General features: G+C 44.0%; 1 protein-coding gene across 2 annotated transcripts in view; it reads right to left on the minus strand.

Annotated features, from left to right (window-relative positions):
• plxna2 (plexin A2) overlaps positions 1–15,238 on the minus strand; it is a 176,971-nt gene extending 161,733 nt beyond the window's left edge. The window contains exon 1 of one of the 2 annotated variants that reach the window (XM_031844680.1): positions 15,167–15,238. In XM_031844680.1, coding sequence (XP_031700540.1) covers positions 15,167–15,170 — 4 coding nt within the window. In that variant the 5' untranslated portion in view covers positions 15,171–15,238. Of the gene's footprint in view, positions 1–14,060; positions 15,129–15,166 lie in introns of those variants that run through there. The other variant, XM_031844681.1, reaches the window with a different exon arrangement.
• Positions 15,239–17,412: the final 2,174 nt, after the last annotated feature.

A 17,412-nucleotide genomic window follows, 5' to 3' on the forward strand; every position in this document is an offset into this window, starting at 1 on the left:
TTAATGGTGGTATTGTGTTATTATTGTTAACTTTTACAGGAGGAAGGAAAACTTCTCTCATTGTGTTCCAAGACCTGCCGTGACCCCGAGCATAGTAATGGCCGGCCCGCAAATACACACCACTGTATGTGGACCAGTAATGCCTATTGTCAAGCTCTTTCTGCTCAGGCACACATAACAGAGGCATTGTCACAGAGCGGTGAAGGGCTCAGCCTCTCTCCTGCTCTTTCAGTCTGTTTCCCTCTCTACCTCAGCCTGGTAGATGGCCCTCTAATTTCATCAGAGGTGATAAAACACCACAAATAAAGTCTGCGGCTACTCTAGTCTAGTCTATTTAGCCCAATCTGCTTTGGATGAGAGGCAATAACAGCATGTGGTGAGGAAATTGGGTGCTTACTCACACAGACGGATACATGCCTTGCAAGCAGAATGCACTGTTTTCTATGAAGACTAGAGAACAGAATGGTACTCATCTCTCTCTGTACAGCAGACTTTATGATTATTTTATACAGGCAGCAAAAAGGTTGAATAGAGCCCAATATGTGCCACAGTTTAATACAATTGTAAACAGTCTACAACTTAATGATTAATAGCAATCCTGACATTTAAATAAATATTTGAAATAATTGACAAGAAGATAATTGGTTACATGTTCTCCAACAGAGTAATTCATGAGCTTTAGGGCAATATAGGGTGAACTTGTGTTTAACCTCAACAACTTCCTGGTTTGAAATGATATCTGAAATAGTTTTTTTAAATCTGGAAATGGTTTAAAGTCTAGCAAATATGGAAGCAAAGTTACAAAACTGTTGCCACAGACCACAGCTCAGAGAAAAGCTTACACTACATTTGTATGCAAGTCCAACTAGGTCTTGCAATGAATATGAATAATAAAACAGTATAGCGAGCGCTGCAGTAAGCATTAGCTCAGCGCTCACTCGAGAGTGCGGCAGCCGCTGCCAGGCCACGCAAGGACACGACAGGATAGGATGGGACAGAGAGCAAGAGAGCAAGCTGACTGGCTGACTGACTGAGTGACTGGCTGGATCAATGCTGAAGCGTACATGCATACCTTCCGGCCTGTTCCGTGTGAACCCCGCGCAGGATGCAGTGCAGGCTGGGATATGACGGAAAATCAGCACTGGCTGGTTTCCTGTGAGCCAGTGTTCTGAAAGTTGAGTAGGCATTTCACCACAGCAAGCGCTTTTTTTTATCAACACATTCGTGGGAAGTTTTAGGAAGACTGCCGGCACGTATCACGATACAAGAGTTATGGTTCACAGCAGTGACATATAGCATGTGCTCTGGAGTACAGACATGCAAGAAAAAGCACATTCACTACAAACGTGCTCCCCACCTGCTTATAGTAGGATAGGTGAGCAGTGGGGAAGTGGGAGGTAGAAGGAAGGAATGTTGTGGTGACCGAGAAGATGATGAAAAATAGCACATTGATGGAGTAATAGCAATGCATGGTTTTATTCACCACTGCTGTGAAGGTTGAGTATTGTACCGCTGTGGTGAAGCACAGAGAACAGCAAAGCAGCTGAAGGGAAAGAGGTCCGATGATCATTATGTTCAAAGTCACAGGGAGAGGAGGGAAAAGAGAAATGGCCTTAAAGACTTCTTGGGATTACATTTAGTGGCCTTAAACAGCTGTGGCAATACAGAAAAACCTTTAACGCCGCAGAACATTATTTGCCCGGTGCTCTTTTTATTTAATTTTTTTCTGCACCCAGCTCCCTTAACCTTCCTTCTTTGTGAACCAAGAAAAGTCAAGCAGCCTGATATGACATAGAGGTCTACGCAGGCAATCGCGGAGAAGCACATGTGTAGGATGCTTATAGTGTACAAGATTCCCGGCTGTCTCCGAGTCTGTCAGAGCTGTATGAAGAGCTACTGCAGCTCGTCCACTACACCGGTGAACCCGGGAATAAGTGCTTCACACTCATTTTCACAGGCGAGGGGCTCCTGAATCTGTCCCCTGCTCTGCTGTAGATCTAAGACAGAGATAGTCCGGCCATCCATATTCTTCAGACAGACACTGGAGAGCATCCATTACAGTATATGTGGCCACGGAGCCTCATACAACTGGCCGTCAGTATTCTTCTCGTACTACATCTTGATATAGGCGCCCAGCGGAGAGGCTCTCTGGAAAGCATGTCATTGATGTAATCACACACACTTGCATGCGCATAAGTAGGTCTAGAGGGGGGCATTGACATTCACAGCAGGAATAGTTTGAATCCAGCTCTAGTGTGTAAATTCTTACAATGCTTTGACTGCACATCATGTAAAATGTTGGGCAAGAGAAATGCATGTATAAACGGCTTAAGTGTAACAGCAGTCAAGTGGAGTAGTGCCTTAGTCACCAGATCACATTTACAAGCACAGCCTCTCTTTCTCCCTGTAAAGCTGAATGCAGCAGTTGCTTTCTGAGCATTAAGTTTGATCAAAGACTAATCTCTGGTAGTAAGATGATTTAAATTAGCATCTGCTTTATTGTTAAGGAAGTGAGGCAAGCTGGGACCAGATCCCACAGTGCAAAAGAGAGACCCGACAGCCAAAAAGAGAGAAGAGCAATAAAGAGCAGAGGGAGGGGAAGCGCAATATCAAGAGAGAGCAATAAAGAACATGAACAGACAGAGCAATAATAACTGAAAAGAGCATTCCCATGCTTGGTCAGTATATGACCAATGCCAAACCCAGGCGATCGGAATTCCTCAGTGGCAGCTTTTACCTCACATTAACTTTTTCCTCAGACTGCACACGTAGATGATGAAGCTGAGGCAGAGACGCTGTGGCTTGACTGCTTTAAAAGCGATCATACTGGGCCACGGGTTTAGTGAAGCAGTAAAATGAGGCTTGGGTAAGCAAGCCAGCCCCCTCTCCATCCAATTGAGAGATGTAACCGAAACCTCTCGATGATAAGTATGCCGCGGCAGAGGATGGGATGAAGAGTCAGCATAAACACGGCAGCGGGCAGCCTGAGTATTTCCTCTGATCACCACATTCTGTCATTTCTTAGCTGGGGGAGATGGGGGCAAAACACGGGGTAGGGTACTTGGCAGTCCCCCTTTTAGCCAAACAAAACAGCCCTGCTGCTGTTCCCTATACACTGCATCAGCAGAGGCAAAACATATAATCATACTCCAGCAAAAACGGCAATAACAGGAAAGAGAAAAATGATAAAATCGACGATTTGCTTCCTTTGAGAAAATGTAACAAGGGGGGGGGGGAAGGCCCATTCAGCATTTCATCACTAACATAAATAGGAGCAGCTGGGGCAGACTAACATGCTGAAGTGGGCTAATTAGGACACTTTGTTGTTGGTTCACTACTGTTTCAGTCTGGCTGGGACCGCCTCGAAGTCAATGAGAGACTTTTCCCATTAGTGTGGAGTATTACGCTTTCACGCACACCTAGATCATCTAAAAGCCTTTACTGTGCAGAGCTAGTCAGACTTTTCCAAGTTCTAAAGTTTTATTTACCTAACCCTGTGGTGTCACTGGGTTACAGCTCTGACTGGCACAAAGTCCTCTTGACTTCCGTACCTCCCTTCCAGCTTCCTCTTCTGTTCCTGTCTGACTCAGTGTCACGAGTAATAAAGCCCAAACCTCCCCGTTTCCTTCCCTGTTCCGATCAAAGGCTGGGCCGGCTGGATTTCAGTGCATTCAGCTAACCCTTTAAGACGAGATGAAATGAAAAATGCCTTTTTTCCCCCTTTTAGATCACAAATGATGCACTTATTTAACAAAATATGCACATAAAATAAATTTAAAAAATCACATTTTTATATCAAAATATTTTCTTCCTGTACAAGAAAATATGATGTGGGTTTATGTAAGCAAGTAATAAAAGCATGGCATTCATCCATCAATTAATCTGCAACTTTAAGCAACAAGGGAGGCGTGTTTGAGCATAGACCATATTAAAAATGGACATCACCCATAGGTTTCTGAAGAGCCGTTGTGAAGCTTTAAGTGGATGGCTCTGGCCGTCGCTATCCTGGCCGTGACGACACACAGCCTACCTCCCAGCTAATCCGAAAAAGGGCAAAGCGGTGGATTGTTGGTGGAGCTAAAACGGGCCCAGGACTGGAGAGCAGTAAGCTAGTTGCGAGGGACCTGAGATGGAACCCACCTTTCTAAAACGTTTTTTTGAACCAGGCTGTTTATTTCTGCTATAAAGTTGTGTATTCCAACATTCGGATCTATGGGCATTGACTCGCTTTTGGAACCAGCTCGTTGTGGCTATGTGAGGAACTGTAATATTTGCCACTTCGGCCTAATTTTTAAGCACCGGACGATGCTGATTTTTATTAAATCCCTCTATGGGTCTGCAGGAGCAATATATCCACATTATGTTCGTTAAAGGTTGGTCATATGCATCCAATATGTGCATTGTTATCATCATCTGAATCAGAAAATCTCAACACAGAAATGAATTATCAATGGTCGTATAACTACTAATGCTTTGGATATTGTGCAGCTAATTGCTCTTTATTTCCTTTCATTATTTCCTTTACTGCCAAAAGTTACAAGCAGCTCAGACGTGGCAGAAACTGCACTGAAATAATGTCCCTGCAGTAAAATCTGTTTGGCTGTCCTTCTGTCGACAGTTTTACTCGCTTTTCTTCGCTTTTCTTCTTATGATTGGTTGCGTCAAAGAGCTGTGCACAAAGAGAGGTGGGGTTGTTTACCTTGACACACAGCTACTGTACATGTTCAGAGCCTCAGCATTTCAGCATTGAAGCAACTAATGCTTTGTACAACACAACCCACGAACACCGTATCCTTGGCAAAATAAACAAAGGCAAGATGTCCTTTATCAGGCTTCTCAATGTCTGCCCACAAGGAACCCATGAAGGATTTACACTGTGGTAAGAAGAAGCGTGTGCGTCTGTGTGCTCTAAAATGAGTAACAATGTGCCAATGTGTACTTTACTTTGGACATGTTCAGTGACACGTTGCCCAGTAGCCACTCCTCATTTCAAAAACATTTTAGTAATTTTCTTTTTGTCTGACGATGCACAGCAGAATGTGGGCTCAGGTCCCAAAACACAGGTGAATGTGAAAATGTGCTGACATTTCCCAGCATCTAAGCCACATGCCAGTCCCCTCTGGCATCCCTCCACCTAGTTCACTCTCGCACCCCCCAAATAAACATGAGAATGTAGAGAGGAAGCAGAAGAACGGAAGGAGGATGGACACGGAGGAGATTTCACAACATGTTTTTAATCACCAGCTGCGAATAAACCATTTATTCTACCCCATCGAAAACAAAAGACTAACTTAAATGAATGCTTAATTGTGCTGATCACACGTTTCTCTTCAGTGATATGTGAAATTTGTTTGTGAATAAAAACACAGACTTAAACCCCGCAGAAGCAAATTGTTTATATGCAACAGTATGTTCACCGAAAACAATGCCTGAAACATTGTGCATGCTTTGTAATAAAATGCAAATTCGCCTCACCTATTCACCCCTGTCAGGTTGAACATGTTCTCTGCGAAATGTGGGGGGAGGGCTTGCAGCAGGCAGAGTAAAAGGCTCGTGCAAAGTGCTTAACGATAAACATTGTACCTACAAGCTCAGAGATACCTTCTGCAGTGACAAAAAAAATGATCTTCTTATTTCTCAGCTTTACTCTCCCTGCGAGATGAATGAGGAAACAAAGGCGTGTCTGGTCAAACCAAGGCTGTACTGTAGCAGCAGGGAAATATGCACCTTCTGTGTGGATAGGCTGGTTAACAGCATTAGCTCCCGTAGTGTAAATCCCAAAGTGTTACAGATTAAGACGAAAGGCTGCTCATTCATTGCTTTCGAATACAAACCTGCCCAGTCCCCTGCCTTTCTCACTCTCTTCCTTCTTCTTCTTCTTCTTCTTCTACCGCTGCCTCCCTCAGGCAGGCAAACGTTTCAGTGCAGTCATATTTAATCAACATCTTCACGGACAACACAAGTCCTCTACAGCAAAAAGGCTTGACTGTCACACTCTGAATAATTGTCTTCGAAAACCCCGGTTCATTCTCCTTAAACACTACACTGCAGCTCATGTGCGAGGATGTGGTGATTTTCGAGTATGCGCTTTGCATGGCGTGATATCACATCATGTCATTTTCCTCTCCGTCTGATGCAGGTTACATGAAGACTTCTGCTGTCGTGTTTCCTGTTTCGTTGGTTATGACAGAGGCAGAGTAATGCGTCTGTCTGGGCGAGCTCCCACTGTTCCACTGAGTACATAGAGTGTTTCCCTTTGATAGCAAAGGGGCACTAGGAAGTAAGAGTAGTGAAACAACAACGTCTAACTTTCCCTACGACAGATTCATCTTGATAATGTTTGGCTGGCAGGAACAAATACCAGTCATTCGCCAAGTTGATATCCTTTGATAAGACGGGCTTCCAGAAATGCATCCAGAGGATTTATTGTCCCTCTGTATCCAACACATTCCCCAAAGCTCTATGCTTAAGGTGTAAAAAGCCATAATCTTAAAGGTTGAGCTGGGGTCAAAATCAAACAACAAAAGCAATTACATTCATGAAATGTTATCAACTGTTTTGCCCCGAGCATGCCAGGAGAGCAACCACACATCCTAAAAGACTTTGTGTGGGTTTTATGACAAGCTTACCTCCCTGTTTAAGTACCTTTCATCCCTTTCTCCCCACTGTGGATCAGAGTCATGTACTCATACATAAACATAACTGTTACCCCAGGGGAGAATTCATTTCTCCTGGCCTGGACACTTGGGCCAAAGAGTCTGGAGTTGCAGGACTGGCAGCAGTAGTGTTTTTTTTGTGATACATCCAAGATCCTCCCTCCCTAGTACATTCACGACCACGACCAAGGGTTCCAATTTAAAATTAGAAAAAGAAAATGGACCTTCCAAGTCACTTATGCAGTTTTTCAAGCATTGGGTGTAATTGTTTGCCTTCATGCTTCTATCAACATCGCAGGGAAATAAGACGCCACAGTGGGCCACATTCGATGTTTTGAAGTTGTGGGAGTTTCGAGGTCTTTCATCATCAATTTAGCTCAATTTACTTTGGTCTGCAACAGTGGAAAAAGTTTATCAAGAGGGTGCGTGTGTGTGAACGAGAGACGAAACAAGATAGAAGAGGGAGGACTTTTCCAGACAGGGTTTTCTGTTTGCTATCTCACGCAGGAATGAATTCGGAAGACCACATTCCCCCTTTTCTTTTCTTTTCTTCTCCTCTCTGCTAAGTTAAGGCTCCTGCCTCACACTGAGAAGAGCCAGATAAAGCCACGGCTGACTGCAAAATAGTAACAATGAAGAGAGCATAGATGCAGGTATCTACATGTCACTGAGCACAACAGGGGAATTTGAGCGTTTTGTTAACTGCAACCTCAGAAAAATGCAATAGAGTGCGCTGAGAGAAAATGAAGTTTGTGAAAATACCTGCTGGAGTTTTACAATTCTTGGGCAAATATTAGCACGAGTCCATCTTGTGAGAAAAATGACACACTGCTTTGAAATGGCTAATGGTCGTAATAGCCCCCTAAGAGTTGAAAGTGGTCCTAGTTGTATAGAGCCGAGGGTTGAAGCTGCTGTAGGCCGGGCTCCCCTACGGCACACGAGCAGACGAGACAAGCACATGTCTGCGCCCCTTTTACTGCAGTAACCATGGTGACAGTGGCAGGCAGGGGCATCCTCATCAACAGGGGGCAGTATGGACAGCGCAGCATCGTGTTGCCCTCACTGCCTCCCCTGGTGCCTCATCTTCCACACACACACAAAAGACACATGTGCCATGCAGTCAAACACTAATAAATTAAAATGGACACAAACACACGCAGCCAAGCACAAATCACACACAGACACACTGTCATCTGCTCCTGACAGCTGCCCCTTGGCGTCTAACACAGGCCCCCTCCCACTCTGCCTCTCTCTCCCGCTCCTTTTTGTTGCTCACTTATTGTCAAGTTTCCACCATACAAAAAAACGCACATCCTCCCATGACACCAGCGAATTGATTATTGATGGTTCCGGGATAAACTGACTTATATTCAAACGGATGTGAAAAGAGAAAATGGTTGAGACAATGCATTCAGCGCCTTTTCAAGAAAATGAAGTGTGGGTATTTGTATGTAAAGCTTGAGATCTTTCTTCCCCTCTTTTTTTGTTGTTGCTGCTTTGATAAGCTGCTCAGGCTGCAGTGGGCAGCCTCGGGAGCCGTTTGAGGGCTACGGCGAATGAGGGGACGTAATGTCGGTAGTGTCCTGGAAACAAGCTACCAGCTGACAGTGTTCGGAGGAATCATAACAGCCCTCATGGCTTGCTGGGGTGACAGTCCGACTACCAACCGGTGTGAAGATCAGGGACAAACAAACAGACAGACTTGTTATTCTACGGGTCGCTGTGCCAGGATTGCTCTTATCGCTGGCATCGCGTAATTTTGTTACACCTGGTAAAATATAGGATGGCTTGTGACAGCAGAGATCAGATAAAGAGTGAGAGCGCCTGGGCAGGGGGAATGTGGAGATGGAGCTGAATGCCTAAACGGGCTGTTGTGTGAGGGGGGGAGAGACTGATGATTGTGGCAGGCAGATTGAGGCACTAAAGAATGGCAGAGGCGAGGGATCCTGTCCCGTGGAAATGTGTCATGAAGGCAGTTCCATTAACATCTTAATAAAGGCTTCCCAGGCCCCGGAGAGCCCTCGCGAGCAGACTGCCTTCTCCACTCACATAGGGGCCCAAAGCCGCTCTCGCAGCACGTCAACGAGAGAACATTTAAGTTCTGCCAGTATCGCATTGTGAGGGTGTTAGGCTTCCCAAAGGAGTAGCCTAAATGCCTACCAGCAAACATGCTCCACTAAATTCCTTTATTCCCCTTTGCCTCTACTTTCATTTACTGTCCATTTCTCCATCTGTTGGATTCAGCGGTCCCACAAAAGGCTTTGTTTCAGCAAGCTGGCAAGCCTTTGGGACAGCAGAGTGCACACTGGGGTTCATTGCTAACTTGCTGCCATCAATAGAGAGAGAAGGATCTGGACTGGCCACGGTTGCGCCTGGCAGAGGGACGACTGTTAACCGTTCCCCGACGGACGTCTGATGAGACCGACTGGAGCCTGTCTGGGAGCTGCAGACACAAAAAAACCCCCAAAGAAAACAGCTAGCAACCTGACAGAGATGGCGAATTAAACTCTCTCAACAGGCCTATCAAAGGAAAAAATACAAGCACAGTCAACACTATAGCAGGCAAGGTGCCTTTTTTCTTTCAAGTACTCACAGCAGTTAAAAAAAAAGACTAGTCTCCCTGTGTATTGTGAAAAATGAAATGCAAAGGAGTGGCATTGATTTTTTCACTCTGTGTTATGTGTTGCTCATACTGGGCAAGCTGCTACTTAACAATGTAGTGGCCTGTAGTCATCAATTTAAAACGGTTTCAACGATTCAATAAGTCACTGAAGGCTACACGCACAACTACTCAAGATGATGAAAAGTGCTACAGCAGCATGACCAGACCGTTAAATGTAGTCCTGTGGTGTTTTCTAACATTTGCTATTGTGTGGGAATTATCAAAGAGTAATGCTGTTTCTTAAGATCTATAATAGCTATATGTTTACAGTATCAATTGCAACAGTAGATTTTACTCTTTGGCACAGAACAAATAACACTATTTAGACAAATAGAGTTGGGATGCATCATAACATTTTAACCAAATGCATTAAGGCACAGACTGATAGTGTTAGCTAGCATTTTATGGACTGAGTGAATGAAAAATCATCCACTTCTCCATGAAAGAGATCCAACATTCATCTTTGAAATGGAGAGTGTGAAAATGAATTGCTTTCTAGTCTTAAAGGGGACATATTATGAACAACAACAATTGCTTGTGCACATACATTTGGGTACTGTGAGTGTGTACTAACCCACATCCTGTGAAATAGGACAACCCAGTCAGTTATTGTGGGCTGCCAAGATCAGAAAACATGTGGTTCAACAAGCCATTCAGATTTGGTTCCCTTTCCTATGTCACATGCAGGCTATTGAATGGAAGCTGGGTCCGAAGCTTTGGGGTATGACACATGGGCAGTGCAACTGGGGCTGTGATGTTGAAGGGTTACAGCAGACGACGCTAGAATTAAAAGGGCTGGTGTCCTCTCAGGTGTCCTCTCAGGTGCCCTTTAGGTTCGCTCGACCTGATGGAACTTTTTGGATGCGCGCGAGAGGGTGGCCTCCAATATATAATAGGATGTTTTCAAATAGAAACTATTGATTTATGGTCTTTTATTAAAGCTCTTTTCTAGAATTGCAGAATTGTAATTCTCACCCATAAAGTAGCCTACTGCGACACCCCCCACTGCGGACACTTAAGTGAAACCAATCAATCAGCCTCATGTTCTGTGACCGTGCGCCAGCTAGTGAGCCTTTCAGTAAGTGCCGACCAGATTTTACAGTGCATGTGTTGTACCTCAACGATATGACATGATATGGCACAGCAATGTCTCTTTTAAGCCTCCTTGTTAAGTAAATAAGTCAGTAAATAATGTATTTTTTGAACATTTACAAATGTAAACAAGTACAAGTATGAACCTGAAAATGAGCATAATATGTCCCCTTTAAGTTCTGTTGCTATCAGGTTGTAATAATGTGGAAGCTCTCCAACGTCAGTTCCTTATTTTAGCCTGATACCTGGCCGATATCAGAGTATCGGTATCGTTGCAACAAAGTTGTGTGTCATCATATCCCAGATGCAGAGAGACAAGACTTCTCAGTTCCTACACGCCTGAATCAACATATCAGCAGAGTGCTGCCTCTACAACCAACAACAGCGTAAATGAGCGTTTGTTGGGATAATCATCGCCTGGAGAGAATATCTCTACTGCTGGATCTGGCGCTTGAAGCGTAAGAGACAGGTAGAAAAACTCCCGGTGAGCGAGAGCGAGGCAGTTGCGATCTTCCCTGCTTTTCACTGATGCCAGACCCCTCTTAGACTAAATGTTCTCCCTGGCTGCACTCCACTTGATCAATGTCACGGCAGATCCAGATCTCCCTTGTGTCGGTCGTCACACGTACACGCTCGCTGTACGCGGATCCCAAACACAAACATGCACATAACGAGGCTGAGTGAGTGGAGCGTGTGCGGGTCAAGGAGATTGAGATCTCTGTTGCGACAACTGGACAGTTGAGAGGTTCAGATAAACAGCCTACAGTGAGGGGAAGACGGGAGGCCAATTGCATTAAAACAAACACTCACTCGCTATTTGTACACTCCAGTGGACAGGGAGGGAAGAGGGAGGACCTATATCTGTGGGAGAATGAGTCAGTGAACTCACAAAAGCACCATTATCTGCATGTGTTAGCGTGTTTGCATGAGTGTGTGTGTGCGTGTGTGTGTGTAAGCGAAAGACAGTTGGGATGGTGGGGGGTTGCTGTAACGAAAAGGGGTGGGGGCTTCTTTCAGAATACACAGCCGCTGAGCGCATTTGCAGTATTCACTCATTAAGAAATAGGTCAAGGATTCTGCCTGCATGCGTAACGACTTGTCAAAATCTCTCAAGCTAAACTGTGGTGAGTCTGGCTGCCTTAAGGGGGGAATCCAAAGAGGAGCGGGCAGTGTGTGCTGTGTGAGTGCTGGTGGTGACATAGCACACAGAGAGGGAAGGCAGTAACAACTCATTCAGTAGCAAATCATGCAGTTAAAAAAAAAAATTATAATTGTTAGTAATGTCATCATAGTTGTTGAGCGGTACAAGTGGAAGTCACTGAACAGAAAGAGGCTGTGTGCGCCGATTGTGGCCTGATAATTAACTCAGCTCCTCGTTAAGGCTCTTTCCAGTTCATCAACAGAGGACGCTCTCGAGCCACGCGTGCCAATCAGCAGAGTGTGCCGCACATACTGATAGAGGCTCACAATGGCGGCAGTAGCTATGGCGATAGGCAGTCTTGTACAGAGGAGGCTTGAGATGAAATTTCATAGTCAGAGAGTCAACATGAAATGTGTGAGATCCGGCACAATCCTGACTAAAGTATATTTATCTTGTGTTTGAGGACAGCTGAAAACACCCCTATTAAAGGATGCAAGACCTGAGTATTTTCCCCGGGGAGATCAGAAGGACATCAGAAGTCCTAAGGACAGAATACCTCGCTGACCACACAGCTGCAGCGTCAATCCAATTGAAAACATAGATAGCGGCTCCCTACAGAGAGGTGAAGCGGAGAGGCAGTGGCGGGGAAAACATCAACTGTCGCAGCACAAAGCTCAACCTAAGTTTGTCCAGTCCAAGCTATTTCTCTCCAGCTTGGTGAGGTTAACCCCATTAATTGGAAGAATGTGTGATGCTGCAGGTCTCCAAAGGCTTCCTCGGACGGCGTGCCTTCAAAGCCCTCACTTTGAAAATGATTCGTTGAGCAGAACCCTTAAAATCATTCGAAAATACCTCCACGATGTAAAAAGCAAGCGAACGGGCTGTGATTAATTATATTCTGAATAAACTCAGACTATTAACAACAGCTTTGGAAATATTTTTAACAGCAATTGTATGATGTTGTCTTAAAGGGAACGACTTAGCGGTAATAAACTTGTCACATAAGGTTAGCTTCCATAAATGTTGGACATACAGTTTAACTAAAGCAGACCTAACAGAACTGTACCAAACAGCTGCTGAACAGCCAACTGGTCAGAGGGACAGATTGTTCAGCGGCATCACCACACTCTCAGAGAATGTGTTTTTTTCCCCAATTAGCTTGGAGTTAATTAGGTGAATATAATCAGCATGTGATAATCAAACCAATGCTGAGTGCCGGTTTGTTCTTTTAAAGGCAGCAATTTCCACCCTGGTGGCTGCTTTGGGGTCAAACTGCTGTTTCACTTTGAGATGGATATTAAAATAATGATGTGAGCGGGTCACGCTTCACATGCACATAAAGCCTGATCTCACCAAGAAGGAACGGGTTTTGATTGCACGAGCAGAGGGATTAATATGCTACCCGACAGCCGTGGCAGATGCAAGTTATTTTCATGCAAATGGAAGGCAATCTTCTACTTAAGACAACATTTATTTTCTTTAGAGTCATTGTCACGGGTGCCTGCCGGAGCGCTGGCAGTCTGACAGAGAATGAAGATTTGTAGGTGCATCTGCTGAATTGGGACAGATGAGGTCTAGAGCCGATCTGGAATCCTAAATTGATGCCAGTTGGCGAGAATAATTTAGATTGATCGAGGTTTGGTTTTTGTTGCAATTTGGGATTTTTTGGTTTTACCACTTAATAAGAAGAGAACAAATCCAGCATGAAATGTTTAGATGGTGTGAACTCAATGAACTCACCGTGTGAAACTATGTTCACAGTGCATTTGTTTTTATGAGCATACAAATTGAGAAATGGAGCAGTGTTATCGTCAACTCGGACCAGACTCCAGGTTCACTTGTTGCAGTGACAGACAGGTCCTGGTCTGTCGCCTGCCACCAGTCACTATATTACCTCTAAAGGGTTCTAAGTGTAGTCTGAAGGAAGCCCTGAATATAAATCATGTGGACACTATGGAGAATGTCTGTGACGTTTTGCCCTCAAGGTCAACAAATTGAAATCATTAGACACTGTGGTGATTGTAAGACTCCTACACCAACTACTGGTCAACTAACTGCCTTAAATACTCCTGAAGAAGATTTTACAAACAAACCAGAAGCAGCACATCAGCATGAACGATGCTAACTGATAGTATCATCTCTGGAGAACAGATTAGAGCTAAACTCTAATGAATGAGAATAAAGCATAAATGGTAGTACAGGGTCCAGAATAACACCTGTGCGTAAACCCTGCTGTAGCTTAAATGATCGAATATACATATTGTTGTAAACCATATATTTGATGAGCTCACATCATCATCACCATCGTCAAAGTGTAAAATATATATATATATATATGTTTTGAAACAGATTGCTACCTCAACAGAGCCCGAAATGAAAAATGTCTCTGTCTGCAGTGTCGGAAATTAGTCCAAAATGAAACAGCTACGTGGTGGTCTCTCGGGATGTAGACAAATATGTACACACTGTGAAGCACATTTAGCCTTAACGAGCGTTGATCGTCACTCACCTCTTCATTTAAACTGGGTATCCCGGTTATCCTGTTCCCTCCAGCGCGGCTGCTGTCTGTCTTCTGGGTTGTAAACTGATGCGCTGGACTCACATCCACAGTAGGGACAAAAAAAAAAATAATGTTTCCAAAATGCTCTACCTGGACAAAGCCTCGATTTTCGGAGATGCTTTAATAATCTTACATTCACCACTTCTTCCAATTCCTTAAATACATCTGCTTGCGGAGCCTGTTTGCGGCGGTGGCGTCATTCATTCAAGTAAAAAAAAAAAAAAAAAAAAAAAGCCTTCATCACCGCGAGTAATTGCAAATTCAGTGCGTAAACTTCGCGGCAGAGCATTCACCATCTGAACTGACCTCCTAGTGTGACTTTACTAGCGCGTGTCAGTGAAACGGCACATTCCTTCAGTTGGGGATTCAGCGTCCTCCAGGCTGCTCACAACACGCAGGTTCTGTACCAGCCGTGGCCGGGCTTGCCAAGGTGTCCGACGGTGTAAGATTCGCAGCGTAGGATCAGACCCGCAGCGTTGCTTTCTCACGGGGCTCTGCCGGACTGACAGAGATTAGCGGCTCCATCAATGTACAGTACGGTGTGTGTGTGTGTGTGTGTGTGTGTGTGTGCGCGCTGCCTGCCTGCCTGCCACTGGCACACTGCGCGTTTAAACCCAGCCCCCTCACACTCCGGCTCATTATGGTGTTAACTGTTTCCGCCCAAAGAAAAACATGAATAATTAATACATTTTAGAAACATTCGCGCAGAATTCAGAAATGCAGTCATACAAACAACATTTAAGATTATACCAGGAAGACATTTTTTTGAAGCATTTTCTTAAAAAAAAAACCATAACAACATAAAACCACATAGCAATTTGCAATATCCCCGCGAACATGTAACCAAAAAACACAAATACCCAAAAGATGTCAGAAGTTTGTAACGAACTAATTATAATTTACAGTTTGGATAATTCACTGTAGAATAATTCAAACTGATTTCAATTAGCATTCCCTTTGGAAATCTTTATAACCGACTATATCGTTTAGACTATGAATAATGAAAGTAGACAATGGAATTGTGCATCAAATTTATAAAAAGAAAATGTTCTTACCCATCAGAGTTTGTCTGCGCAGCACGCACTGAAGAGTGTCAGTGGCACTCTCCCATCCAACTCTGTTTCTGTTAGAATACTGCCATCTATAGACCAAACTGTGAACATGCTCAGATGCAAGTCTCTCTCTCTCTCTCTCTCTCTCTCTCTCTCTCTCTCTCTCTCTCTCTCGTGTCTGACCTTTAAATCTATGTTACTTGTGCTGCAGAATCCATCAAATTGTATTCATTTCAATGGGAAGGCTTTATTTTTATTACACATATGTATATTTAAATTGCCCATAGGTGTGAATGTGGGCCTGAATAGTTGTGTCAGCCCTGGTGACCTGTCCCTGTGTACCTTTCCTTGGCCCAATGTCAGCCGGGATCAGAGGATAAGCGGGTACAGATAATGGATGGATGGATATATATATATATATATATATATATATATATATATATACAATCCTCATGTTTTATATTACAGTCATTTCTTGACATTGAAGTAGTTATAAAACACACCAACCCCTTTACATCTTTGTCCTTAGTGGGTTATGAGATTATGACAAAAAAAGTAGGCTATCCACATTCTCTGATGCATCAATAATGCAGAGTGGGGAAAAGGGAGCCAGCGTCTGCCATCAGAAGTATTGCAAAACTGCCAGGAGGAAGAAGATGTGGAACAGCTAATATAAGTACACTAAAAGCACAGCGCCCACTTAAAGACAGGGTCAATAGCTGGAGGCTGTCCATATTGGAATGCCACCGCACTACCTTCCAAATGGATCTTAGTCAACCCTCGCAGCAGGGGTAATCAAATACAGACTTTTTCAATCCATTACTAACGGCCCTGTTTGGAGGAGCAAGCTGTGATTTGTTTGATTGGAATATAACTCAATTGATATTGAAAGAGCAGGTCTCTCAGACGTTTTGCCTCGTTTGTGAAGAGAGAACTGATAGATGGTTTGGTTATTACACTGCAAGGCTATCAGTCACAGTTCTAGCTTTAATCATCTTCATATAACCATTTGTAGAAAAAGATAAATGTAATTTGTAAGGACAATAGTTAGCCTTTGAATCATCATATGGAACATTGTAAATTTGATGTCTTTTCAATCATACAAAAATATCATGTGACAGGCTATCCAGCAAGAAAATATTCATATTTGTGTGCCTGTGTATCCTGCTCAGCTCTGTGTCTTTACTCCTTCAAGCACCTTCATTTGATGCAAAGATGCAGCGTTTGCTTATTGATGTGCTCATAACTTACAGATGCACCTCTTGTCACTTACCTCTATTAAAGACCTGTCTCTTACACACAGGCGCAGAGGGCTGTGTCAAGATGCTCCAGGTTCACAGTCTTAGCCTATAACTCAGCCACTTTCAGTCCTGGCACCTTCCCACCCTGCACCTGAAATCAAAGCACACATCATTGGCCATTAGGGTGTTGTCAGATAAGTAAGCCATTGGCCATTTAATATGTTTACATTTGGAATCTGACTTGGTAGAGACTGTTTCTGTGGAGAGGAGTGAGGAAAGCAACTAATGGGATTCAAAGCCCACAGTGGGTTAGAAGGTTAACTGCTGGAATTATGATTGTGTGATGTGCAGTACCTACTGTTTATCTCTGAATGTACGGGGCAGGCTGGGTGCACGCAAAGAGGGGGAGTGACGCTGCGAGGCATGTGTGACGGGAGATAGAGAGGGGTAAATCGTGACAAAGCTTATTTGTTGGAAGATCAGTTCGGTGAGCAAATCAAACAGTGGCTAGGTGGAAGGGTGTGCACAGTGCCGGGAATAGGGATCCAACGGTAACGTGGAGAGATGGCCGACTGCAGGGCTGCCGCTTGACCGTCATACTAAGTTGGAAGGTTTCAAAGGGGCCTCTAGTGATGCCTTTAATTCTTTCTCCCTCTAGCCATATTTGAAGATATCACGAAGGAATGTGGCAACCTGTCGAATCCACTGAAACTCCATTCCATCTCTTCTCTGACCCGTGTAAGCAATCAGCCTGACTGGAGAGAAAAAACAAATACCAGGAAACAATTAAATGAAAAACTAAACTGTCAATCTTATGCATGTGATGCCAATTATTTCTGTTCCGATGTTAAACCACGTCAGTTATTATTGGGAGAACCCTTTTTGGTTCCTGGTAGAACCTTTGTACCAGAAACCCTTGAACCACCATACAGGGTTATGCCTTTAACCATCTGTGTAATGGTTCCACCCAAGACCCTCTCTGGAGGTTCTATCCAGAGACTTTCCACC

The sequence above is a fragment of the Anarrhichthys ocellatus genome, unplaced genomic scaffold, assembly GCF_004355925.1.
Source record: "Anarrhichthys ocellatus isolate YVR2014 unplaced genomic scaffold, GSC_Weel_1.0 scaffold5, whole genome shotgun sequence".
Classification (NCBI taxonomy): Eukaryota; Metazoa; Chordata; class Actinopteri; order Perciformes; family Anarhichadidae; genus Anarrhichthys; species Anarrhichthys ocellatus.